General features: G+C 43.7%; 1 protein-coding gene across 3 annotated transcripts; it reads right to left on the bottom strand.

Moving 5' to 3' along the window:
- Nucleotides 1–17,462: 17,462 nt before the first annotated feature.
- On the bottom strand, nucleotides 17,463–23,797 carry LOC119701935 (ADP ribosylation factor like GTPase 14 effector protein). 3 transcript variants are annotated; one of them, XM_038139241.1, is made up of 5 exons: nucleotides 23,643–23,797; nucleotides 23,270–23,382; nucleotides 20,929–21,434; nucleotides 19,946–20,073; nucleotides 17,463–18,987 (listed from the first exon to the last, which is right to left on the bottom strand). In XM_038139241.1, exons 3-5 carry the CDS (start codon nucleotides 21,349–21,351, stop codon nucleotides 18,759–18,761), a joined length of 780 nt encoding a protein of 259 aa, XP_037995169.1. In that variant the 5' UTR covers nucleotides 21,352–21,434; nucleotides 23,270–23,382; nucleotides 23,643–23,797; the 3' UTR covers nucleotides 17,463–18,758. The 3 variants fall into 3 exon arrangements, with proteins under 3 accessions (XP_037995169.1, XP_037995170.1, XP_037995171.1); XM_038139242.1 differs by lacking the exon at nucleotides 23,270–23,382 and adding an exon at nucleotides 22,841–23,157 and having other exon boundaries at nucleotides 23,643–23,785; XM_038139243.1 differs by lacking the exon at nucleotides 23,270–23,382 and having other exon boundaries at nucleotides 23,643–23,794.
- Nucleotides 23,798–27,854: the final 4,057 nt, after the last annotated feature.

Below are 27,854 nucleotides of genomic sequence, written 5' to 3'. Positions count from 1 at the left end.
GTCCCTCAATCACCTCCTGAACTGCATAAAGAACCCACAGTCCCTCCCCATAAAAAGCTGTGCTAAATTATCCTAGAAGATCCAATTTTTTTTTTAAATTTCAGACTCTCAGAGCATCCATTAAAATCCCAGGTGGGATTTGTTCCCTTCCTGGGGCTCCTGCTCATGATTTGTGCTAGCCCAGAGAAGCAGGCTTGGCCCTGCCCCTGCTGCTTGCAGCAAGCAGGTATTTCTCAAAGCAAAGAGCCTTGATGCATTTGCAGCACCCCCAGTTGTGACAGCCCAGCAGGGGCAGTGCAGTGTTGGCAGAGGGTGAGACACATTTCCTTCTTTTTTATGCTATTATTATTTTTTCTGCTCAACCTTATCCCTGTGCTGTGGTGATAAAGAAGAAAGTTGTTTTGATTTGGTTTTGGCTTGGTTTTTTGGGGGGGGTAAAATGAGTGCCTAATATAAAACCTGCTCTCTAAAGCTAGAAGACCTCAAGCCATTTATTAAATTAAAATCTCCATTGCAAGTAGATGAGCCAGCACAGTAGTTAGGGAACCCCAACAGCAATTTCTTGTCGTTGTTTTAGAAGTTCTTAACAAATATTTCTGAGTCAGACAAAGGATTATGCTAATGAGCCTGCAGGGCTGACACTGCCTTTCCACACCTTTTTATGACAATGGCCACATTTTCTTCTAAAAGCAACTCTCTCGTTTACAGGAAGGCTCCAGAACACATTCTGGTTCTCACAGAGAAACAATTCCTCTAATTGCATTTTCTATTTGACTTCAAGCAGTATTTGAACAAAACTGTCACTCCAAAATATTATGGCATTGTTCCACAGTCTTTCTTTTCACATCCTTTTCCACCCTTACAATGGAGATTCACATGAAACCTCTACCCGCCCTTGCAGCAAGCTGTTGTTCTGTGTGTTTGGTTTCTTCAAGTGCCCCTCACCACAGCACTGAGAGCTCAGGTGAGATTGCAGGATCTCCTAGGAGGTGGAATGGACTTAGCAAGGCTTTAGGCTTTCATTACTCAGCCAGAATGGGGAGTCCATCAATTACCCCCGCATTGACACGCTGCTGAATTAATTGGCACGCTTGACAAGGACAGCTATTACCCCGTGTTGTTCTGACAGCTGGGCTTGATATCAGGAATTTGTCAACTTCCCTTCACATCAGCTGCTGCAGGAACAGTTGAATAGATCAGGTGAGGACATTGCAAGATTTCTCCCCATCCCCCAATACAATCTCAACATCTGGTGATAACCTAAACCCAAAGTAAAATTATGGACTTCATGACATCAATAAGCAAGCAGCACTGCCAGAGCTGTGCTGTAAACCATCTCCTGACTGGGCTGACAAAGAATTCAAGGAGAAAGAGAACTAATTCATTATCATCAGGAAAGTTAGCACCTTTCAGTAGTGACTTTCTATGTGTCCTTCAAGGGATGCTTATTGAGGGAGGAGTATTTCAGGTTTGTCTGAGTCTGGGGACTGGTGTTTACACAAGTGTTGATCACTTAAACTTCACCTCTCTTAAGATCAGGACCAAGCTTGAGATACAGATGGATGTAAATAGTTCTGGGCATGGAACACTGAGCTGGGAGCCTGTGCTGCTCACTGGCCACCACTATCCCATTTTGAGACAGTTCCTAGAGCCTTGTTCTTCACTTCCATGGCTGCTCTCAAGAGCTTTTTCTGGCCTTTTAAAACCAGAAGGTGATGTGGTGTTTTATAGAAAACAGCATGCAGGCATGCTCCTGCCCAGAAATGGCAGAGGTTCACTGGCCTGACAGTCCTACAGTCTCCTTCCTCTAGTGGTACCTCAGGTTTCAGCTTTTATATTTTTCACATTCTGTGCTGCTTTAGTGTGTGGGTCTGAGCTTCACATCAGGGGATGGTGAGCTCTCTGCACAGAGCAGGGAGACAAAACAATTCCTGCTCCAGCTGGGCACCAAGGACAAATGATCCAAATCTCAGGCCAAGAGCACAAACAGCGTGGGCTGGAGAGAGAAAAACAAGCAGGATGGGAGTGCCTGGGCTAAAGCTGGAATGGGACAATGAACTGCAAGGTGCAAATGGAGCAGAACTGATCCAAGGGAGAGACCCCGGGAGCGCTCGTGCATTTTGGGGCCATTTGGGTTCATCTTGGGTGCAGCCCTGGCTGGGCTCTTGTGCTGCCCAAGGTGGATCCATGGAGGAGATGCTTTGAATAAATCCCTGCTTTATTCTTCAGCTCTGTCCAGCCTCTGCTCTAGGGCAGCCTGCACAAGGCCTCACAAGAGGGAGATACCTGAGCCAGTCCCCAGCTTAGTGAGAGATCATCCTTTTCTCCCTGAGGAGCAAAAGCCAAGCTGTGCCTCTGCCCCCTCTGCTCCCCTTGATGCCTTAGGATTTTAGCTTTTATAGTTTTGAAATCCTCTTCTGCATTAGTGCATAACTCCAAACTCCATACAGAGTGTAGTTAACTGTCTTCACATTTTGGTCAGACAGAACAATCCCTCTGAGCCTGTGATCCAAAGACACCCTACAGCCTCAGGCCCTGAGAAGTATAAACAAAAGTGAATTGGGGGGAGGGGGAACTGCAACTGGGGAAATATGACTTCATTACCTGAAAGTGTAATTGGAGGATTAACCCCTGATATGTTATTGGACCAAACTTATAATTGTCTGAAAAACTTGTGACCATTATCCATCTTGGGTGTAGCCTCAGAGGCTTTTGACTACACTGTTTGAAAGCCTTTAATAAATATCCACTTTATTCTCTTAAACTTGCCTAGCCTCTGTTCTAGGCCACCACTCCAAGGCATCACTCTCTGCTGGGCACAGAGAGGGAGAAATGTCCTTGCCAGGAGATCCCCCCAAGCCTGACAGGAGGGCAGTGGACATAGACTCATCCTCACAGCCTAAAGTGCTCAGAAGCAAATCCTGAGACACAAAACTCCATTAGATCTAGAACTTAGCATCAGTCAGGCTCAAAAGTGAGTTTGTAAACAATTAGGATATGCTAGAGCTGCTAGAAAGTAAAGGCTTACCACAATTCTGTAAAAGGGAAAAAAGAAAGATATGCCAAACTTCCAAATTCCCCAGCTCAGCAAAACAGGTACCAGCTACTTGGCTTTCCCAAGACCACGAGGTAAACTGGGGAGAGATGTGCCTTGGGGCAGCCCTTTAGCCACAAAGCAAGTCTCTTTTTCCTTTAATTACAATGACATTATTTTTTTTTAAATCTGGAGGGCTGGCTATCAGCATCCATTACCCTAAGAATGGACATGGACATGGACATGGACATGGACATGGGCAGACCACCAGGTGGGCTCTGGAAGGGACTGGATCCACAGGGAGATGGGGCTGGCTGACAGGTGGCTGTGTGAAGGCAGAATCCAAGCCTGACATCTGGCTCCTCTGGGCAAGCAAAGCGTGGCTCTCCATGCAGGTGATCACCATAAACCCTTTATCCTACAGCTGTGCCTCCGTTCCCTGAGAAAACACAGCAAAGAGGAGCTGCTGCCCTGCACCCATCAGCCCTGGGTTAACTGTGGGCCTTGGGACCATGCTAGCATTACTTCTGGAAATTACTGCTCTCTTAAAGACAATGATGCAGCCAGGTTTTCATTTGTACCTTACTGGTTTTGCTGGGAAGTGGTGCACAGTACAGATTCAATCACCCAAGGCTTGCTGAAAAGGCACAGAGGAAACACAGTTATGCTGCTTATGACTCTTGAGGGGAAATAGCTGGGACCAGCTCATTTATTTTCTTTGACCAGGTCATTTGCTTGTGGCCAACAAAACCATTTTATTCAGCCCATGGACACAAGGCTACCACCAAACTCCTTTAGCAGGTAGTCCAAGAAAAGTAAAGTTAAAAAGGTTTTACAACACAAAAAACCAGCAGAAAACAATCTGGCAAGCTCAGTCCCACAGATCCTTGGAGGAAAAAATTGCCCTGTGGTAGTCAGCTCTTCTACCTTCACAGCCAGGGGCTGCTCACCTGGACAAGGTGATGCCTGCCTGCCCTGGCTCAGACCACAAAAAATGGATCCCTGGATGGACTCTTCTGCCTTTCATCTGAAATAAAATTCCCTAAGCTGGGGGAAGGATGCAAGGGGTGCAGCTTTCTTATGCTGCTACCTCTGTCTGCAAAGCTGGTAAGTGATAAACTGCAAAAAACTGGAAATGTGCAATGGACAGAATGGACCCCAGTTTTTGCAGATATCTGGTGATATCACCACCAATTTAAAGGGATATTTTTAACAGATGATTCAATCAGCAAGCAGAGAAAGTTGCAAAAATTAAGTGCAGTTTAATGGTGAAACATTTCCATTTCTGAGGCACTACCTTGAATTATGCAGCAGTGCATCACACTAACTTTCAAGTCAAAGTGACCTTTGGTCAAAGTATATTGAAATAATCTTACTTTATAAAATATAGGTTAGGGGAAAAACCCCCAGCACCTGGCACACATAGATTTTGCCATTTCAGAAACTTGTCTTGCCAAATGAAAAAATACAGCCTTGTAGGTGTTCATTAGCAGCAGAGGTAGCATGGGGATCCATACTTACAGTTAGTGTGATCAAAATGAAATGTTGAATTACCTAAGCAAGAGCTGCACTGGTAGATTTCTCTTAGAAAAAAAAAAAAAAAAAAAGGATGGTCAAGTAGGCATAGGCAGTAAGATTACCTTTAAAATGTTTTACTGTAGACCTAAAATAGCTACCCAGCTTTGTTAAAAAAAAAAATAAAATTAAAAAAATAAAGGAGAAAGAAGGGGAGGGGGGAAAGAGAGAGAACATAATTTCCAAACCCTTAGCTTATTTTTAATTTATAGTCCTTGGAAAAAAAATAAGTGGATAGCCCAATCATTTATGTGCCTGGGCAAAGGCAATACATCTATATAAAAGTGCAGTGATATATTTCTGTTGCTAGTTTAATGTGCTGCTCTGTGCCCTGTGTGTTCTGATTCATTGGAGAGCAGCAATCATGTCGACAGGAGCTGTTCTTCAGTTCCCATCAGCGACAACTAAAGGCCAATTCAAGGTTGTGGTGGGGTCATGAATCTAACACAGTCACTGATGGAACAATTTTCCTTCTGCATGACACTGTTGGTGGGACACAGAGGGAATGCACAGCAGGTTTGTCTTGTTTCCTCATCCTTCCTCCCCTCTCCCCACCCCATTCCTCTTTTTTTTGGTTTTAATTTTTGGCAGTGATGTGTGCTGTTAACAAGCAGCCTCTGGGGAACACAGAGTCAGCAGCATGGGAAATAAGAGCAGAGGAAATTTCTAAGCCTTTAGGAAGCCAGCACACTGCTGGCCTCTGTGCAGGGCAGCTCAGCAGCCTCAGCTGGCTGTGAAAGCTGGGTCCACCCCGAGACAGCACGGGCTGAAGACATGAATAAAGAAGAGAGGTGCTGGACCAGACTCCACAGTGTCTTCACCTCTACTCCACCACCCTTTGAGTTAAATAAAGAGACATTTTTATCCAGCTGTAACTGCACCTGAGCTGCTGTCCTCCTGTGGTATGGAAATAAGAGCTGAATTTTGCCTGGCAATATTATTTTCACACATTGGAGCTTGTAGGTGTCAACTTCCACGGAACTTGGCACAAGGTTTGCCCAAGCTGAAAACAAAAACCCAACTCCCATTATTATTTCTTCTGTGTGTGTTGCTGAGAGCTGATCTTGGAGGTGGTGAGGGTTATTTCATTCTCGTGCCATTACCTGTCACCACAGGGCTGCTCTGGTCTAAAACAACCCTCCAGGCCAAGGTGAATGCTTACACTCAATGCTCTGTGTTTCCCATGCCTGGAAAGCCAAAATCCCAGCTCAGAGCTGCAGTGGATGGGGACAGGTCCAAGCTTTTCTGTCCATCACGTTGCCTCCCCTGTGTGTGACACTCAGGGGCGCCCGGAGCCAGGCCAGGCTGCACAGGTGTGAGCTGGAGCTCAGTGGGGCTGAACAAGCCCAGCTGGAAGAGGGGTGGCCTCTCCTGATGCCAGGGATGCTCCACAGGGCTTGGGAGGCAGAGCCTGCTCACCAGTGCTCCCGTCCTGGTGCAAACACAGCGGGAACCACGAGCAGGGAAGGGAGAGGAGCTGCAGCCCTGCAAGGATCCTGAGAGCAGATCTGCTCTCTTGAGGGATCTCCCCAGCTTTCTAGGGGATTTCCTTCAAAAAATTCCTTGTTTTGAGCAGCTTCAAAGCCAGGTGAGACCCGGTCTGCCATTTCCCTTTGGTGTCAAGAAAAATTCCATGGTGATTCACAAGGACCCATTTACAGGAGGAGAGGACCTGAGTGTTCCTCTACTGCTGCGGCCTTTCAGACTTACCAGACCTTTGGCAGGCTTCCCCAAGAGCATTAGCTCTCACTCACTAGCTCTCAGGCCCTGCAGCTGTACCCAGCTGTGTCTGTCTGATTTTTAATTTTTTTTTATAGTGCTGTAGTTCCTCCTGATCAGGCTGACTGCAGACAAGAGCCCAGCATGTGCTGAACACAGGAGCAGAAGCTGGTGTCACCATCTTCTCCCATGTGTGCATATGTCTGTCCCACCACAGGTGGAGAAAATGAAGAGTATAAAACCTCCCAAACCCCAGCCTTTAGCTCTTCTTTGGGCAGAACGTTTGACCATATTGATTTCATTTGCATTAAAAATGCTTCTCTGGAAATGAAAGACTTGCATCTGTCTCATTATTTCAGATCTGAGCTGGCAACTGAGTTAATATTAAAATGACACAAACACACAAATCACATTTCCTATGTTACAAATAACAGGAGCAAAGCGAATATACCAACATTAATAATTTACCTTTTGAGCTTAGCCCTTCTTTATTTTTCTGAAACCTCCACAAGCAGATTGCCATTTCCTCCAATTTATTCATTATTCAAATTCAGCCAACAGTTTAAAAGAACATGTTTACCTAACAGATAGCTTGCATTTTGCTCCCATTTTCACTGCTCAGTATTTGTAACAAAGTGTGAGTCACAATCGTGTAATTAAATCACATAATACAATTCCTTTTCCTCAGCTAAATCAAAATGTAATACTTCTGGGGAAAAAGTGCTGCCAATGTGTCTATAAAAAACAAATTCCTACAAATAGCTTTGTCTATGTCTGAATTTCATCTACATTCATTCTGACTAACAACTCAGCTGCTCAAATGTTTAGCAAATAATCATTAAAACAGGCAGAGCAGCTTTATTTCCTTGCTTCTCATAAAGAATGAAGGAAAATACATTTGCTTTCCTTGAGCCATCTTTAGCTCCTTCTGCCACCCAGTCACTGCTTTCCCCCTGGTCCTGCAGGTGACATTAACAGCAACAAAAAAGGCCACTGAGAGCAGCTGCCTTTCAGCTGCCTTTTATTCCCTTTCGAGCAGCAGCCTTTGGGGTTTTGCAGCTCCATAGGGAAAGTGAAAGCCAAGAGTAAACTAAAGAAACATCAGGAGAAGAACAATAAATCTTTCACACCTCCTCTCAATTCTCCTTTAGCTTTCATTTTTCTCACCCAAGAAAAACAAGTTTTTTTCCTCCTGTTTTAGTTATTTTTTATTAATTTCAAATAACACTCCTCATTTATTTCAGGGCTAACCAGAATGAAACCTGCACATATAGAAGCTTAAAAACGCACCTTGCAGACCTTTTGCAGATCTGATTTTTAGCTGAGCTCCTGGCACTCAGAAGTCTCTGCTGTCATGGTAGGATGCAATTAATCACTTTCCATGAGCACTGGAAAGGCAGCATCCCGCCACACCAGGCTGCTCAGAGCCCATCCAGCCTGGCCTTGGATAACTCCAGGGGTGGGACAGCCACAAGTTCTCTGCGCCAGGGCCTCACCACCCTCACAGAAAAAGAAATCATAGCAGTTATATTTGATTCAAACATGTGAGACTCTCTAATTTCTCTCATTTTCTCTGATTTCTGCCAAGCCGGGCTGAGATGCTGCTGAATGAATGTAAAATTTAACACCAGTTTGCACATGTACAGCTCTTGGAAAAAAAAAGCAAAGCTTTTCCAGAAAAAAAAAAAAAAAAGGAATTGCAGAGGATCTCTTCTTGTAAATCCATTCTGACTCCAAACAGCAGCACTCTCTGCATTTTTGGAGGAGACAGAATAGATTTAGAAAGTGGCTGCCTATCGATTTATTGTCTTTATGCTGGACATAGGTTTTTATTAAAGAAAGCAGATGCTCAATAATGTTAACTAGTAATGGGAATTGACTTTTCACTAATTGCACAGAACCTGGCATTAATACACTTTAATAGAAAATAGGCTTGTGCACTCCAGATCAATCCAAAAGTTTTTCCTGAGTACGCTGCAGACAAAGGGCTCCAACAACAACACAGCTAAATAAGACATTGTATTTATTCACTTATTATTCCTCCAGTTATTGAGACATGGAAATACCTCCAGGGAGTGAGGGAAATGCTTTACCTCAGCTGCTTTTCCACTCACTGTTTGCTCCATAGGGCTCAGTATTTCCTGGTCTGCTGTTCTGCCCCATTTACCTAGTTTGTAAACAGAGGAGCAATTCTGCCTACCTCGGGTACTGAGGGATGCAGGCAAAATAAATGTTTTGGATGTATGACATGAGAAATAAACCAATTTATCATTTAATAAAAATATGTTATCATTACTACAATTATTATCATCATCATCATCACTATTATCATTCATATTGTTATTAATATTATTATATTTGCTTAAAGTGTAAATGTTGTAAAACAAATTCTCTGTATGCTTAGTTTCACCATCTGGCTTCTCATTAGAGGAGCACAAGGGGATTAACAGCACCAGGGGCTAAACCCTTCTGTGTTATCTGGGGTGTGTATCTCTGTGGGGCTCAGCTGCCTCCCAAGACAACATCATGAAACCCTTTTTCTGGGGCCTGGCAGGGGAAAGCCAGTGGGCACAGCCAAAACTAGTGCATTTTCACCCAAGTGGTTTGGAACATTCACTGAAATGAAGCTTGCTCCCGTGGTGCAGTTAACAGGTACTCTGCATCGCCTGCCAGGCACCTCCAGAAAAAAGATGAAGACAAATGAAGCAGGATCAAGACTCAGTCCCTGTCCCTCTGAAACCCTTGCAGGAAATGAGGCCACGTGCTCTCACAGCAAACAGTGGTTCCAAGTGGAGCAAATTGGAGTCTCAACCCTTTTTAGGCACTATTACCAGTCCAATAAAGCGGCTAATAATAAAGGATTGCTGCTTTATTTCCTGCACTTGAATAAAAGAGATTGGCAAAACCTTGCTAATCATTTCTGACGCTGAAGCACTATAGCAGCAGACAGGCTGCTGGAGAAAGGCAGGAATTTCTTGCAGGTTTGGACTTCTGAAGGGTGGGAGTGCATGACTTCATCTGAATGAAGTTTGAAGCACCCTCACCTCTATAAGCGCACCTCCCTTAGCTCTCAGCTATTTTAGAGCCTCTTCAGCCTTCTCTGAGGCACCTGAAGGAAAAAGCCCCATTGCCCAGGGTCCTGGCAGTGACACAAGGGCTGACAATACTTTGTGTTTATTATAAAAGTGTGCTCGTGCCACAGGAAAGTAATTTTTAGTTCTGTGCTGCCTGTGGGTGGCACAGCTGGCACAACAGGATTTCTGCCATGGCTGGATTCACAATGGATGGCCCCGAGATGAGCTGGGGTACAGCATGGCTGTGCTGCTCTCCAGGAGGGGGAATCAGCTCTGGAAGGGGAACTTCCCACTTCTGAGAACTTTTGGCTCACCTCAACACTCCTGTCAGGAGACAGCCAAACCCCAGAGGGAGAGCCCCTCCACGGGAGAGGGGATCCCCCAGTTCCCCCTAGGCTGTCCCCATAGCTCCACTGCTGCCGTGGGTGTGATGCCTTGGAGATAGAGCAGAGGCTGGACAGAGCTGAAGAATAAAGCAGGGATTTACTCAAAGGATCTCCTCCATGCATCCACCTTGGGCAGCACAAGAGCCCAGCCAGGGCTGCACCCAAGATGAACCCAAATGGTCCCAAAATGCACGAGCGCTCCCGGGGTCTCTCCCTTGGATCAGTTCTGCTCCATTTGCACCTTGCAGTTCATTGTCCCGTTCCAGCTTTAGCCCAGGCACTCCCATCCTGCTTGTTTTTCTCTCTCCAGCCCACGCTGTTTGTGCTCTTGGGCTGAGATTTGGATCATTTGTCCTTGGTGCCCAGCTGGAGCAGGAATTGTTTTGTCTCCCTGCTCTGTGCAGAGAGCTCACCATCCCCTCATGTGAAGCTCAGACCCACACACTAGAGCAGCACAGAATGTGAAAAACAGAAAAGCTGAAACTTGAGGCATCAGTTGGGTACAGGAGGATGCAGGAAGGTGGAAGGTCCCTCTGGCAGTGTTTCAGGCTGAGGTCCTTTGCCATTTGAAAGGACAGAGAATGTGCTCCTGCAGGGTGAAGAACACGTGTGTTTGTTTGGTTCAGTTTTGTTCTGGGACCAAAATGGGGATGAACAGCCAGAGCCACATCACCAGTGCCAGGCTGTTTGGGCCCCTGGACCTGCTTGTGGCAACAGGAGGTCACCACAGCTGCTGTGGGCTCAGGGCTGTGCTCTGCAGCTCCTCCACCCCACCTGATCCCCTCTCTGGGGAACAGCAGCCCCTGGGATGAGCTGCTAAGTGAGCAAAGCCTGGAGAGCACTGGAATTACCTTCTTGCTTCTTTATCTTGCTGCTAGTTATTTATCAAAGCAATGGCAGTTCAAACTAAGATCACTACTGAGGAAGTATGACTAGTTTGCCATCATTACTACTTAAAATTTAAAATTATTTAAATATTAAAATCGACGTTATATTATATTATATTATATTATATTATATTATATATATTATATATTACATTATATCATATCACATCATATCATATCATATCATATCATATATTACATTATATTATATTATGTTATATTATATTATAAATATAATAGAAATTATATACTATAATAATAAATAATTTAAATGAAATATAAATAATATTTAAAATTATTTAAGATGTTGCTTATTAAAAACTACTAATGTATAATTAGTTAATATCCTATCCTGAAGTGAATTTATACCACTATCAATCAATGATAAAGCCACTTATATTTGTCCCCTTTCCTAAAGTGGCAGTTTAAACTGGAAGAGCTCCTCTACTTGTTGTGCCAGACATGTTGCTTCTGGATACCTGCACAAATGCAGGGTAACTTGCCCCACAGGAATGTTTTATTTAGTCAGACAGCCCTTTGAAGTGAAAGGGTAACCATTTCTGATCATAAGCTTGGCTTTGTAATTCTAGTAATTATCCTTTAATTGCATTACCCTATTTGAAATAGATTCGTAACTGGAAAAAAAACAATTTGATGTTCCCTGATGCATACTCTGACATGCATTATTTGCTTTTTTTATTCAAATATAAATGTTGTCTGCAATTCCACCAAAGAAAAGAGAAAAATAAAACAAAGTTGAAATGTCTGTAGCCGTTCTGGACATGTGAGAAGCATCAGCAACCACTGCTGGGTGGGAAAAATAATACTGTGATAATATAATAATAATAATTGGTGGTGTCAGTGGAAAGAAGAGATGTGGAAGGGGAAAGGGCTCCAGCTCTGCTCCTCCAGAAGCTCTGTTGCACATGGGGGTGTCAAACTATTGAATAATTCCTAAGGTCAATACAATGGAGTGCAGGTCCCCTTTCCTCATACCCTGTGGGGCAGAACACACTCAGGCAGAAAAGTGGTTTTGCTTCTTCCTTCTTGGGCAGATTCAAACTAATCCAGATCAGTGGCAACTTAGACCCATGCCACTCGTACCTGGTACTTCTGAGAGAGGAGATCCACCCAGTTTGGCCGTATTCACTGCACACTACAGCCCTACAAGCACGTGCCTACACACACACACACATCACTGAGATCTGACTCAGCCCTGCACCACTTGGAGCACTCTGCCGACAGAAAGTAAATAAATTACAGGTACAATGTTAGTGAGGTGGGTTCTGCCACTCTGCAGCAAAAACAGAATTTCCAGCCAAGAAGTCATGATGTGCTCAGAGGGTGGACAAGGAAAACCATGCTAGCCCAGGTTGGGTCAGAGGTGCCTGGGTGGGATGGAGTGTGCACACAGAGCTGGGTGCTGCAGACCCTCCCAGCAGAGAAGGAACTGCAGACATTTGCTGCAGCAGCTCCTGTGACAGATGTCCTCTGACAGCAGCCCTGCATCCTCATCTGCTCCAGACTGCAGCCAGCCCAATCTGTACTTCAAGAAGTCAGCAGCTCACAGACAAGAAATTAACACAGGGGAGTCATAAAGCAGAGGTAGTTGGCACAGGCTAGGCTGGATACATTTGGCCTTTCTGGGGTTTTTGATAAAAGCAAAACCAACCTCTCAAACCCAATAGGAAGAAATAAAATCTTCTCTTGTGAAAAATAAAATTCTGGTTTTGTCTGGAGATATGACCAACTTTCATTAGTACAAGTTCCTGCTTTCTACCCAGTTTGTTTATACTGACCACATCCAACAGAAAGCACCAGGAAAGTCATCTGCTCTGCTTGTGCCTGTCTGGCTGCCCTGTCCCCATCTCCCTGCCTCATCCTGAGGGAAATATAAGTACTGAAGTTCAGATCCAGGCATTTGGCACTTCAGGCTTCTCTGGATCTTTAGGGAACAATCCTGCACAGGTTACCCAGCATTTTGTTTTGAGAATCCCTCAACAGAAGGCAATATTATTTTAGGTGTGCACTCTGTTGCTACTTTACACGGTGGCTCCTTAGGATCACAAGATCCTGGGCACAATCTCTTCTCCTGTTTCACACATAACCAGTGAGGGTGAGTGGTGACTTTGTCCAAACAGGTCTGTCAGCCTCAGCATTTCATCCTGACGTGTTTCACCTGGGCAAAGAACACACCTCTTTGCTTGGCTTCCTTCACTGCTCTGAGCAATTCCACTGAAATTCCCAGGACTGTTATTTGGAGCTCACTGGTGACACATGGAACAGTGCAGCTGAGGTTTGGGGCTCCCTCAGTGCTGACAATTTAAGGAGCCTGCCGGAGGTTTGGCATCCTGCACAGGTGTATTTAACAGAGAACTATCTCTGATTTTTTCTCTTTTTTCAGAGATGGAACTGAAACTCCCAGGAAGCAGCACAAAGATAACAAATGAAAACTAAGCCAAAATATAATAACTCGAATTATAATGACTACTAAAAAGAGATGGTTGAGAGAGAAGTTCCAGGAGCATTGAAGCCAGCTATCAAGATCCAGCCCATCTGATTGAAAATTGACAAGCAAGTCAGCTGAGAGAGCACTACCGTGTTATAAAACCGGAGAGAAGCAGCTTGGAGGCTTGAGGGTGGTTTTATTGCGTGCTACAAACTTGCAACAGAAAATGGATGAAGTGAGAAGAAAACTCATTCTCACCTGGATTATAAAGTACTCTAATGCAGGATTAATTAGAAAAAGAAATGGTGAATTAAGAAAACCTATGTTACTGACATTTGCTAAAATCTTATTTTCTAGCTTTAAGCCAAATGGTTATGTTAAAAGGTTTCTCAGATGACTTGTGAGGCCTTAAAAGCTGTGAATGAAGCAGGATCTTTGAATTCCCAGTGATTTCCCTTTGAGAATTTAGGTGTCATGGTGCTGGTAACCAGCTTACCCAGGCTGCACAGCTGGTGCTTAGTGGTGTATACATACATACATACATATATATTCTTTTTAATATGTTACTGGTGTCTACTGCATGGTTCTAATTCAGCAGCTAAATCAATTTAAAAGTAGGTAGAGCTATCGGTTAAAATGCAAGAAAAACTGGAAGAATAACAAGGAGAAATTCAGATGATGATAGAAGAGAATTGCTTTTACCCGAGGCTGCAGGCTGGAGCTCTGCATGGAGCCACTCTCAGGAGGTTGCAGTAGGTAATGCTGACATCTGTGGGTGAGATGGAGAGCTGAGCTTATGACCCAAGTTGTTAATGTTGTCGTAACTAGAGCTTAGAAAGGCAAGTCACTTAGTGTGTGATCCAGATTTCATCTGCTGCTGAGTGCATGCACCAGGCTACTGAAGGGAAGAAGAGAAGAATTAGGGCAATTTTCTCACCACTTGGTTATGGGGGGAGAACCAGGGAAAGTCCCTCTCTTGTCTTTTCCCTACCCCAGCCTCAGGCTAGGCTGCTTCTGGCTGCTGCTGTAGCTGCTCTGGTAAAATGCTGTCCCGGTTTGTTTGTGTGGAAAGTTTTCCATTTTGTCAGGAGAGCAGGGCCCTGCTGTGAGTGCCTCCTTGGCTAGCCAATACTGCATTTCTGAAGAAATGTTCAGGCAGGAGAACTAAACCAAGCTTTCACAGTGGAAAGTAAAATTCAGATGTATCTATTAACATGTGCTGCTCTCCTCTGAAAGAACTAGCAATCATCCAGGTGTTTGGGGATTGGGTGCAAAGCTCCTTTCAAGTCCAAAAAGAAAATCAATTTTGCTTAAGTGCAAATCTTGTGCCTGAGTCATCTCTATTGCAACCTCGTGGCTGTGGGTGACACTTCTCTCATCCTGTGCTCAATTTTTGAATGCTTCCATGAATTCCTCTCTGAGGAATTCCCCAGTTGTGGGGTCACATCTCTTGCAGGTGCACCACAGAACTCATGGACAGGTTTGCAGTAAGCTGATGCCCTCTGCTGGGTGTAAGAGACTAGAAACATGGACATTCCCTATTTCAGAGTTGGGATAATGGCAAAAAACTCCCTCCAGCAGTGAACTGGGCAGTTTAATGGCAAGGGTTCACACCTCCCTACAATATTTTTTTAATGCGTGTTGGAGGGTAGCTGATGATTTGAAATCTAATTGCTGTTTATTTGATTTGAATTCTAATAACAGTAGTTCTGGTTATGGCTTCCACATTGGTGAATATTAGATGCAACTTGTAATTTGTCACCGTGATATTTTTATGAAAATCCTTTGCTAGGATTTTTCTCCTATTCTAGCTGAGAAGCCTCAGAAAGGAAATGTAAACAATAACTATCTGATGGCTGTGGAATGTGGTGTGGAGGCTGTTTACCAACAGGTGCACCTTTGATTGGTCTCACATGAATTGTTTCTACTTAATGACCCACCATGGTCCACAGCTGTGTCAACTGAGAGTCACGAGCTTTTGTTATTCATTCAATGCCATTCCTTGCTAGCCTTCTGTCTGTATCGTTTCTTCTATTCTTTTAGTATAGCATTTTTAATACAATATATATCATAATAGAATAAATCAGCTTTCTGAAACATGGAGTCAAGATTCTCGTCTCTTCCCTCATCCTGGGACCCCTTGAACACAGCCACAGTAATTAAGGATCTTTGAATATATTAATTTCAATGAACAACTGGATTTAAAAGTGTATAATTTAGAGAGAAGTGTCTGAAGGGGCCTTTATTTAAAGTTGCATTAGTGTGGTATTGGTTAGAAACCAGTATAAAGATGAACAAAGCTTTCAGAATGTTTGCTGAGGAGTTACTGGGGAAAAAGACCTGGATCGTGAGGGACAAGCTACCATATGTCAGCACACCCTATATTCTACTGAGAGATCAGCTGAAAAATGCTGCAACTGTGTTTCTTGAGACACAAACATGACAAAAGAAAATTTGGGAATTTTAGGGGATAACAAATTAAAGCTGGAAATGGTGTTTGTCTTTTGCCATGAGACGGAGAACTCAGGCCTTGATGCTGACTGCTGAAGCTGTTTCTGTCACACACCAAGGGAAAGATGTCCCCTTAACCTCTCTGGAGCTCTGTCACCATGGGATTTCAGTGAGAGGGGAATGCCTATGAGAAAAGGCTAAAAGAACATTAAAACAGATCTAAAATAGGTATAAATTTGTCACCTTAACTTTCTTCTTTTCCTTTAGAAGCTTTAATTCTGACTTTGGATTTACAAAATTACAATTTTTGTGTAGGTCTGTCCACTTCCAGAACTTTCTGATGTCTTGAATGGTAGGAGATTCAAAAGTTAGACATTGTCTTATGTTAGTTACTGAAATAATGAATTTAACTGATTAAAAAAAACCCAGATTCATGCTGTGTCTAAGGATAAGGTTATAACATACTCCCAAAGACAAATGTCTTTTTGTAGCATAATGCTGAAAAAGTTAGTGTAAAGCTTCTCTGAGTTAATTACCTGACTGTACTATACTGTTGAGTATTTAACACAAATAATCCCAAGGGATACTTCAATGGTTTTAAATGTTCAGCTTCACAAAGGGGAACATCCTGTCTCTGGTCTGACCACAGGTTTGTGCAGCAATTCTCACAGGGTCTACAGAAGAACCCTCAGTGAGTTTTGAAGATGTTAAACTTGACCATTTTCTAAACATGAAGTGAAATTTGCTCTGTGTGAAAGAGTGTTAAAGACTGGTTTGGTTTCTTAGACGATTCTTCTGCTCAATAAACCCAAACTGATTCATGGGATATGCATTCTTCATAAACCAGTCTTTTATTGTCATTGATTTTTGTCCCTTAAATATCTAAACTTTGCCAAGACATAAATTTTTGCAATTAATAGCAAAAGGAAAGTTTTAATACAGCCACTGAGGTACACCTGCAGTTGGCTTCACCGCTTGCAGAACTTAAAAGTGGATATGCATTTTGGATCTTATGGAAAGTAGTTGTTTCCTTTGGCTCTATTAAAATAATGTCCTGTTTAACAGGCTTAGTTGTGAGTAATTCTGGCAGATGGGGAAGTACGTGTGCTGCTGGGAGTCACATGCACCCACTTTAAATGATGCCAAAATAGTTTGTGAGGTGTTTATAAAAACAGCAAAAAGAGAAATTCATGCTGTAAGCAGCCTAATCTAGCAAGATGGTAAAGTTTGACTTCTAACAATGTCTTTTAAGAGAAAACTGGTTGTGAGGCATGTGGAACTGTATAAAAACATACTACTGAACTTAGTGACACACTACAGCCTAGGCATGTTAGGAAATGCAGCTAAATGGAAATGTCATAAATATGTTAGGAGGACGTGTGAACAGCAAACACCAAAATGTCATTTTTTTAACCAGAAAAAAACCTGAACTTTAAGTGTCCTTAGGGACAATACTCACTATTTGTATTGTTGGGAAACAAGTGTTTTATTTGGGAAAGTAATCACCTGCTAGTGCAGCTGTAAAATGAGAGGCTGAATGTACTAATTTTGCACAGACTTTATGGAGGTAGAGCAATACCTCCTAGTTCTAATAATGAGATGCTCTAGGCACCTTAAGTTACTGTAGTTAGTGAATCCAAAATCTGGCTGTGGACCTGAAGGGGTACACTCATCACACACATGAAAGCCTGTTAAGTTTATTAACAGTGGGTACTGCCAACTCTGGTCTAATTAAAAAAATAATGAACACACATAAATGACATGACCAGCTTTTCCCCTCTCACTCTCCTGGAAGCTACCTGTTTATATTTTCACCTGATTCAAAAGATTGCTTAAGAGATGAAACAGTGAGAGACATCCACTGCAACAGCTAAAAAAAGAGTCTGATTATTTTTAGAACAGATTTAATAAAAATGTAGCACCTCAGTGCTTATACTCCAGCAGGACCAGCAGATGTCAGCATAACTCAAAGCATAACTTTGGATTTTGGCAAGGCAACAGTCGTGACACTTACCCTAACAGAAAAAGATCTGCTGAGCACATTGCAAGATTATACAACCTCACCGAGTAAGTCTGCAAGAACTTAACAGTATTATTGAAAAAATGTGACCCAACAAACATGCAGATCTTCCAAGTCACCAAAGGACAGGAAATTTATACAAAACACAACAAAAATACAAAGAATAAAAATGTTACTAAGACTTAATTTACAAAATCTTTTCAACAAGCCTTCTTTTAGTGTAAAAGTTTACTATTATGAGGACAGATAATGTATCAACCAAAGATACTTTCCATTCATCTGGGTTTTTTTGGAAACAGTCTAGATAATCTTGGTTTGGAAACAGACACTCAGTATCATTTCAGATGCATATAAACCTTAAAAATCAGTAAAAAGAGAAAAAAAGAGGGAGAGGGCTGTTGAAGTACTGGTTCAGTCCAATTACAGACTGATAACAGAGCAAAATTGTTTTTTTAATTTTGTTCTACAGAAACCAACAAAGTAATAAGTAATACTTTAACACAATGCCTTGACAGGTTAATTTCAATATTTTAATATGAATTCAAATCCTTATGAATTCATAAGGATAACTTGACCTCAAATCCCAGTAACTGGGATGAGACCTGAACACCTAAATACTTCTGACTCCTTTTTAAGTGAACAGGATTGGATTTATCAGATGTAGCTTCAATAGTCTACAGAAGACACAGTATTCTCTATTAATACTAGAAAGAGAGCTCTATTAATACTGCATGTAAATTCACTGAGGAGTTTCACACAAAACAGATTAAAACCCAAGAGATCCTGAATTTGAGAAGGAGAAATGAGGGATACACGGAGATGGTACATTCTACAAAATAATCTATGAAAGAATAGTGAGTGGCTCAGGATAGATCACATTAGAATTCAGCACCTTGTACTTGAGTACAGTTGTTCAGTGAGATCCTACCTGGATGAGTAAGAAGCCTGATTACAGTGCAGACTCAAGTGTGAAAAGACAGCAGTATGGTTATGTCCATACTGAAATATGCCCATAACCACACTGAAAAGGACTGTGAAAGTGAGCACATTCATCACGTGGGTCCTGGCAAGTCCCAAGAGCTTCCATGAACCTAAACACTGCACGTGCTGAGTTTAACCAAAGTGTGGCCCATCCACTGAGGATGGAATAATGCACACGGCCCCTAGCCCACGTGCTTGTTCCTGATGATCTCCCCTCCCTCTATCTCGATCTGCTCGTAGAGCCACTTGCGGTCGCAGCGGCACTCGGTGCCGCACTTGTTGGAGCCGCACTTGGGGCAGGCGTAGAAGCAGCCCAGGCAATCCTCGTCCAGGCAGTCACACAGGTCCATCCCGCTGTACAGCAGCAGCCCCTGGCTGTCGTACACCTTACTCTTGGCTGGAATTACTTGCCTGTACAAAGAAAAACAAACGGGTATTTTCCATGTTAAAATCCCCTTATTGTTTTGATGCCAAGTTGCTGATATTTTTTAGGCCGGATGGAAAAAAAGAACTTCCCGGAGAGGAAGCTTTTCTTTTGTCTTTTACATGTGTTTTTTCACAGAGGTGTGTACCGCCTTCTAGTGGCTAAAAGCTTTGCATCACTTCTGTGAATGGCTCCCATGCAAAACCAGGACAGGAGGGAAGGTTGTTTTCTTCAGGTGCTCACTTTAACACTGTTAATTTCAAAGATACCTTACTGTATTTGGTAACGTTTATCAGTCCTAATTGTATCTCCACTGTGTGCCCAAACTAAGCAGGAGAAACAGAGGGAGAGGGAAGGATGTGTAGTTGTTAAGCAGCACATTTAGAGTCTGTTTCTGTCTGGTACAGTTACACTTAATGTGATACAACACATTAAAGTGATTATTTCTTCTATATTTTGACAAATAGAAAATGTCCTTTTTTATTTTTTTTTTAAATCAGTCACATTAGAAGGTTGTAACTTGTTGTCCAGTATTATCCAATTTGGATGTTAACTTTGTTTTTCAAAAGGAAGGTAAGCTCCTAACTTGCACTTTTGTTTACCAAGTGTAACTACTGAGTTTACAGAAAAATGATGACCAATATTTTAAGTGTAGCCTACTTAATCTTACTGTTTCAAAGTTATCTTATTATCAGAATTTTAGTTTATGCATGTATTAGTAGTACTGTGCCTCACAAACACCTTTTTGTGTCTGCCTGAAAACTGTAAGCTAACATTTTATTTTCCCTTTTTTTATCTCAGGAATGAGAGGGATCTTCAACATCCCTAAAACCAAGAACCCAATCCATACACACACAGACATCCACATAGCTAATGTTACAGGCTGACCATCAAGGCTATTTTATCTTCAAATGAAAGTTATTGTAAATACAGCTAACAAATTACCTGTCTGAATTAAACACTGAGATTTTTGTTTGCCTTCTTTTTTCCCTTTTACTGGTCTCTGGAGTGAGCTCAGTCTGTCGTCCTGGGTTAGCAAACTGGAGAGACTTTAAAGCCTTAGCTGTACGCCCCTAAAGGAAGAGAAAATGTCACTTCATTATAAATACAAATCATATCTAGTCAAGGATATTGTAATAACCCAGATGAAGTCTTGACCTATGATTCTATGATTTCCCAGGAGGAACAACTTAAAATCTTTATGCTGGAGAACTATACCTGTCTCTCACCCCAGCAACACAAGCTTTGCAGTGCAAGTTTTAATCAATGCTTTCAAATCATCCTCCTAATCACACTGACACATAATTGAAAAGTACAGCAGGGGAACAGCTCCTGGGACGCAACTCCTCTTTGCTCAGGGTGCAGATTCCCTGTGCACAGCCTGAACACTGCAGCCAGCAAGGCACCAGCCACATTCCAAGCTCAGCACCTGGAGAAGTGTCCTCCCACACCCGTTCATCAGCGTCCCTGACCAAATGCCACAGCCTTCACAGCCCAGACACCACAACAGGAGTACACTTAATGCCCCTCAATGCAGGCTCATTTCATAATGAGCTGCAAGAGAAAATGCCTTCTTTTCCTTTTTAACTGAAGAGACATCTGTAGAATCAACTTCTGCAGTGCTCAGTTTCAAGCACAGGAGTTTGTTGCTTGCAAGGCTTGAATAACAGCTTAAAATACCAGCAGCAGTCTGGTATTTACATGAATTTATAAGCAGACACAATTTTTCAAAACTTAGAGGCCATATTATTTGAGAAGATTTTAAGGTTCTCCAAACAAAGGTTTAAATACAGTAAACTCCTGTACATCTAAAAGACTACATCCTTTCTTATTTCTGTGAGAGAAACATTTAATTTATGTAGTAGTTATATGAAGTGTAATAGCTTGCAGAGTTCAGAGGGGATGGGAAAACTGATCCATATACATACGTCTGGATCCAGCCTTCTCCTTTGTCGCTCCTCAGGTTCCACATCCACACTTCCATTTATTATCTGCATACACTTGGGACAAAGCTTCCAACCAGGAACAAACTGCCTTCCAAACTTGGCACTCAGAAAAGCTGCATCGTCTAAGTCAATTGCTCGCAAGTTTTTCTTTGACAGTTTTCTGTGGATGTTAAAGGGATCACAGCAGGATTTTTGTAAGTCTTCAAATCTCTCAATGTAAATTTTGGCATGGTGCAGGCAGATGGTGTTGCTCTCTGACAGGGTTATCCCAGTCCTCAGCTGAAGCAGCAGCAGGTCAGATGAAGAGATATCTTGTTTAGTCTTGAAGCCAGTGTGACGGGTGTAATAGATCTTATGGCACTCATTGGTAGCCTGGAGCTGAACTCCAACTGAACAAGGATCCATTTTGCTTTAGCAGAACAACTTAGCTCATTTATTTGGCCCAAAATAAATCTTCGAAGCCTTTAGGAGTTTCTGTGAAGATCACTCTAGAGAAAGCATTAAAATCAATCAGATTTGCAGTGCAAGCTTTTATCCATAAGCCTGACATACTGGATTTAAGTAATTTAAAAAACATGTAAAGAAATTATAGCCTTCTAGTCCAGATAAAACTAAAATGTATTCTGGAATTAAACCATGCATTTTCTATTCCTTTCAGAGGCTTTTTTTTTTCTGCTAAAGTAAGTATCTACTCAAAATGTTTAGTAGCATGACTGTCTCAAAAGCAATCTGGGAGCAAGGTGGATGAATTGTTCACACAGATCTGGTCATTTGTTTTCCTGGGGACCCCACTCTTAGCCAAGACCTGACTGCCCACCAAAAGGGACTGCTGATGGCTACACAATTCCCCTAAGGAGTTTTTAAGCGGGGGAAAAAGCTGCAGAAGGTGGGCTGCACAGGCTGGCTGGTGTCAGTCAGCAATTCCCATCCAGCAGCACTTTCCTGTACGTTCTTCCCATGCGTGTCAGGTGCAGGTCAACACCCTGGATCAACCTGAGCCTTTCCAAGAGCCAGGCTGGGCTAAGCACGAAGATTGGCAGTTCCAGATGTGCGCATTTTTGGGGTCATGTGGTTTTGTGTGCAGCCCTCTGTTGGGCAGTTATTCCACAGTTAATCACCAATACCAAATTAAATTACCAAATGCCAAGTGAGCCGCTGCAGAGCGGTGCTGGAACCCTGGTTGCTGAGAATTTCAGACTTTCTGTGCTGGGACACAGCACACTGACCCCCAAGAGAGCACTGCATTTGACCTGAGGCCGTGGAGAAGGATTCCAAAATGGAATGGCAGAACTGGGATTGTGGGTGTGGAGATTGAATAGAAAGGTGTAATATCACAGGGTGGAAAACTTAAGAGTTTAAAAGTTTAGAATATAGTAATATATATAAAGCTAGAGGTTTTAGGGCAGAGGCTGGTCCTTCTTCTCCACGGGTTTGGGTGGGTTTGTGTAATTGGATAAAAAAGTCCACGTTGCAGGGCACAGGTGGTTGGTTATTGGGTTAAAAGTAACAATAATTTAGGTCTCACACCCTGCTTGTTGCTAGCCCAGAGCTGGCCCTAAAACACCAGAGCCTGAGCCCATCTTGCACTATTTTCCACTACAATGTAAAATAACAAACTTTTACCAAAAGAAAGGAATCACTTGCTCTCAAATCCTCCGAGAACCTTAATTACAATGAGTGTAGTTTAATTGGGATGTTTATGTTCACCTACACCCTGTTTTGCAAAGGCAAAACCCAGAAAAATGGAAAAGCAGCGTACTGGTTCTGTCTGGGAGAGAGTAAAATTCTTCACAGCAGCTGGTGTGTGAATTATTTTTTAATCTTTTTTAAAAGACCACCTATCAAACTTCACCATCTTAGTGAACCAGCTCTAATGACAATCTTTTATTATTACCTGCACAAAGTTTGTGTTTCAAGCCAAGGTAACTGGAGCTGTTAATGACCAAAGTTCACTGCAGCCGAGTTAACATTTGAACAGCAATTCAGGCAATACCAAGTAACTTTACTCAAAAGAAGTCTGCTACATCCAGCTTGCTTCAAGTGCTAATGTGCATTTTAAACTGACTCCTGCTGTGGAAGGTGGGGGTCGTGTGTGTGGCTGAAACACACCATGTCAATATACAAGTGATAGTCTGAATTTTCAACATGTGCACGTGGATTGTAAGTCAGGACTCTCAGAAGACGTTCTTACTGGCAAACCCATTTTGTCTTCTAAGGAAAAAAAAAAAACCAAATCAAATAATTATTACAATGTCAGGTATCTTCTGCCCGCTGACTATGCCATGTGATATTAAACTGCACAAAAGCACAACAAGTCCGTCACCTCGCTCTGTTCAAATGACAGTACTGCTGACGGAACATAGGGATCTCATCCATTAATCCGCAGCAATTCTTGGCGGAAGCTGCAGCACGCGGCTGCTTTTGCCGTGAGTTCTCCTGGGCGGAAAGAGGAAAGGGCTCTGAACCCCACTCCCCGAGGTTTGTGTGTGCACCTGTGCGGCGTTACCCAGCGCTCTCGCACAGCCCGAGCTCTCTGAGGGGCAGCGCGGCCGAGCAGCACCGCGAAGGAGGAACGCGCCCCGCGCCGGCCCGACAATGTCGCGGGGAAAGGAAGGCCCGGCCCTTCCGCTGCCGGCCGCGCAGCCTCAGGGCCGCCCCGCTACCTCCCCGCGGGCTGCGTGCCGCCGTGCCGGTACCTCTCCGCGTGTGTCCCGCCGTGTGGGCCGTGTCCCGCCGTGCCGCTCCCGGCCGGGGCCTCCGTCCCTCCGCGCCGCCCGGCGTTGCTGGCGGCGGCCATGAGCGGCGCCTCGCCACAGAGCCCGGGGGCGGCCGGAGCGCCGCTTCCGCCCGGCGGGCGGCGACAGCGACACCTGGCGGCGCGGAGGGGGCGGCCCCAGCGTGAGGGGCCCGGTGATTCCCGGCGATTCCCCGGAGATTCCCGGGACCGGTGCTGAGCGAACGCCCCCGGCGCCGCCGGTGAGCGGAGGGCCGCGGCTCGCTGCAGGCTCCGCCGGGCTGCAGAGCGGCGGCGGCGTGGCTGAAGGAGAGCGACACTGAGCGGGGCCGGGGCCGCGCCGGGGCTCGGGAGTTGCCTGTGCTGTCCCGGGAATACCCCGCGCTGTCCCGGGAGTGCCCTGTGCTGTCCCGGGAGTGCCCTGTGCTGTCCCGGGAGTGCCCCGTGCTATCCTGGGAATGCCCCGCGCTGTCCCGGGAGTGTCCTGTGCTGTCCCGGGAGTGCCCCGCGCTGTCCCGGGAGTGCCCTGTGCTGTCCCGGGAGTGCCCTGTGCTATCCTGGGAATGCCCCGCGCTGTCCCGGGAGTGCCCTGTGCTGTCCCGGGAGTGCCCTGTGCTATCTTGGGAGTGCCCCGCTCTGTCCCGGGAGTGCCCTGTGCTATCCTGGGAGTGCCCTGTGCTATCTTGGGAGTGCCCCGCTCTGTCCCGGGAGTGCCCTGTGCTATCCTGGGAGTGCCCTGTGCTATCCCGGGAGTGCCCTGCGCTGTCCCGGGAGTGCCCTGTGCTGTCCCGGGAGTGCCCCGTGCTATCCCGGGAATGACATGTGCTATCCCGGGAATGCCCTGTATTGTCCCGGTGTGAGATACAAAGCTGTGTTTCGTGTCAGGTACACACAGGCAGCGTGTGTGCTTGTGATTGGGATATGTGTGGAAACTGATCATGGGACAATTAAAGGATGAATTCTAAAAAAATAACTGAGGGAGTAAAGCATGGAAGAAGGCTTTTGAACTTATCCTTTGTTTGCAATTAATTTTATAGCATCTGAATTAAAGCTTTAAGGATGTTGCTGCTGGACAGGAACTTTTTGCACGTAGCTAAGCATTGAACAGCTTTACAATAATAACCTTTTGAAGTATAATTTTAGAATATTGCTTGTAGTAAGGAGCTTTGAAAATATAAGTTTAGAATATATGTAAAGGAAACATGCTTATCTCAACACCTTAGCAAAACAGTGAAAAGCAGCTTGAGAAAGGAAGATGAACATCAACCCAAGGATTGATGGCTTTGACCAAGGGAAGCTGGACATCACTGCTATGAGATTTATAGTATTTGCAATTAAAAGGTGGGCCCACATCTGGAGTCTGGACCGCACCAGCTGGGAGACCTCTTTCTTCTTTCGGAAGTCGGACCCCACCATCTGGGGATACTCCTTTCTGGGGTACATCCTGAGAAAACTAACTCACAATAGTGTATAGAATTGTGACGTGAAAATTGGGAATAGAAACTGCTGAGAAAAGCTTATGTGTACCCTTATAAATATCTGTACGCCCCAACCATCGCTGTGCAGTTGGAGGGAAAACTTCCCCCACTGTACCCAGCGCTGTTTTGCTCATACTTTACCACATTAATTAATAAATTGATTGCTGCTTGAATATTGGCCTAGTCAAGCTTCTTATTTATAACACCGGGAGTGCCCTGTGCTGTCCCGGATACCCTGTGCTTCCCCCAGGTCCCTCAGACTCTATTTCTCATCTCACCCCAACTCGAAAATCAGTTCTTCCAAAAGCTGTTGTTTTAAATAAATAAATAAAACCAAACTCCCTCAAATCTGTCTCTTCGTTTGGAGGAAAAACCCAACACGGCCTTTGGGTCACCAGAATGTCCCTCAAAAGTCTGTCACTCCTTTTTGGTCACCAGAACATCTCTCAAAAGTTACTCTTTTTGGTTGGTTGGGTTTGGGTTTTTTGGTTGGTTGACTTTTTAAAATAAATTCTGCTGTGTGTTCAAGACGTGCCTCGGTGGTGTGGTGGTTTGGGGGTTGTGCTGGGGTGATCTTGAAGGTCTCTTCCATCCTTCAGGACAATAATGGATTTATCAGGGAGGAGATATGAAATTTTGACCTACCTTCATTTGATCCACATCTAAATAGTGACAGCACACGCTAATTATTCTTGGAGTTTTTAGTTTTTAGAACAAAGTTAGTTCTAGAGTTCAAAGTTTAGTTTTAGAACAAACAGAACACAGTTGCCCTAATAAGTACCTTAAATTTATAATGCCAATCCTAGTTTCAAATTACGATGGTGCTAGTGATATCTAAAATAAAGCCTCAAATTACCTCTTAATCCCCATACAAAAGTTTTGTTGGTTTAACTAAATGATTGTTTTCCAACAGATCTCCAGTGGGTGTTAATAGTAAGGACACTGATTCTTAGGGCAAATACAGAAAGGCATGGCAAGAACCTAAAAAAAAAGAATTGTAGTGAGCCATAGAAACTGGTGTAAGTACCAGAACAGTGAATTCCATGGGGTTTCAGAGCTGTGCTGACACTTAGTTCTAAAGAAATTATTTGGGACTGAGATGAGGCAGCAGTTTGGGTAATAGAAGCTCAGCTTTATCTACCACAAATATTTGGGTATAGAGCTAGGTGCTCTCGTGAGACCTAGCAGTAGGTTTTTATCACTTTGGTATGTTTTTGCTATGCTTTTATATATTAGAAAATGAAGTACTGAAGCCAGCTGGGCACATGGAGTAGAAACATCCCAAAAGACCCAAAGCAGCAAAGTGTTTTTTGTTTGGTTTTTTTAAAAAGTCTGTTATTTACAGTAGCCTTTGTCAGTACTAGGAAAGAGAATAGGGAGAGGGTATTTTCATATAGGAATATGATACCGAAATTGCCTTTAGAATGCAAGCCTCTAAATCAGGATACCTTTTTACCTAAACTTTTAAACAGTGTTGAAGAGTTGGTGGCATTGTGGTCTGAAAATAATTAAAAGCCTGTGGAGAAATTATTTTATCTCTGCTTCAGAAGATACCCAGGGTTCTAAAGCATGGGAATGTAAAGCTTTAATATGTGGGAGTAACATCACGTAGGTTGTGCCATTTGCTGTTTCTCCATCTGAGCACTAAAGAAAACCATTGTAAATTCCATACATTAAATCATGCAGTGGGCCAGCAGTGGCAGAGAGACTGTGAAGTGCTATCATTCAAGAAAGCCTCAGTGAGGCTGCTTCTGCTGACTTGTGTGGCTTAGGATGAAATATGTGGAGTTAATGAAGGGGAATAATACATGAGAAGAGGTATTTGAGCTACAGGTTGTGACATCAATTTGTATTACATAAATATAGGAAGAGCAGTGAGGTGCGTTCACTTTTTCACTGTTCGAGTCAATATGTGAGGCTGACTGCATGGGGCTGGATCCAGGTTAGTTGGGAATTAACAAATCTCCAGCCCTGCATTTAGACTGGTTTTGGTTGATCACGTTAACTGTCCTCTGTGTAAAAGGAATGGTGCTTTAATGAGGGAGAGCTCTGGGATTTAGAGTAAAAGGATTCTAGATAAGGATGAAGGGGAACTGGAACAGGAGCTGGACTGGGCGTGGTAGAAATAGTCTCATGTGTTGTGGTGATGCTGGGTGGGTGTAGGCGCACAGTCAGTGGTGTTTGGCAGTGGGGCTGCAGCTGAGCCTCATCCCTAACTGGCTACACCTGTGACAAGCAGGTGACTAATATTGAAGGTACCGAGCCATGGAGTGCCCAGGTGAGCTGACCAGGGAGCAGAGAGCACACAGGTGCAGTGCATGAGGGGTGTAAAAGGCTGAAGGACAAAAAGAGCTGGCAATTGCAACGTTTTGTGGTGGTGTGGTGTAGTTCTGTATGTGCTGAAACTTTCTGCAGGTGGATGGTGGCACTCTGTGGGTCGTGGCTCAGGTGTGACAGGGAGGAATTTAAATTTGTTTCTCTGCTAGTGCAGGTTGGCTCCATTTGCCATTTTCACTCATAAGGGTATCTGAAAAATGTCAAAGCTCATGCTGCAAAGAAATATGTGTGTCAAGGTAATTTTTAATGGATTTTTGGTTGAGCAGTAGCAGAAGTCCTACTCTCTCCAGTTTGTCTTCTCACTAAGTCAGTGATTTGTGTGTCCCTCAGTTCCCTCACGTGTAAAAGCTGCATAAAGC

Source organism: Motacilla alba, chromosome 5 (assembly GCF_015832195.1).
Source record: "Motacilla alba alba isolate MOTALB_02 chromosome 5, Motacilla_alba_V1.0_pri, whole genome shotgun sequence".
NCBI classification, from domain to species: domain Eukaryota; kingdom Metazoa; phylum Chordata; class Aves; order Passeriformes; family Motacillidae; genus Motacilla; species Motacilla alba.
This window is presented reverse-complemented; position numbering and strand designations above follow the sequence as displayed.

What these genes read in the sequence shown, in the direction of transcription:
- LOC119701935 (XM_038139241.1), bottom strand. Translation starts at nt 21,351, where the DNA reads ATGGATCCTTGTTCAGTTGGAGTTCAGCTCCAGGCTACCAATGAGTGC. An exon ending in GGAGAAGGCTGGATCCAGAC is followed by an intron (nt 20,074 to 20,928) that starts GTATGTATATGG and finishes CTCTTCCTTTAG; the next exon opens with GGGCGTACAGCTAAGGCTTT. An exon ending in TCAGTGTTTAATTCAGACAG is followed by an intron (nt 18,988 to 19,945) that starts GTAATTTGTTAG and finishes TTCTTTGTACAG; the next exon opens with GCAAGTAATTCCAGCCAAGA.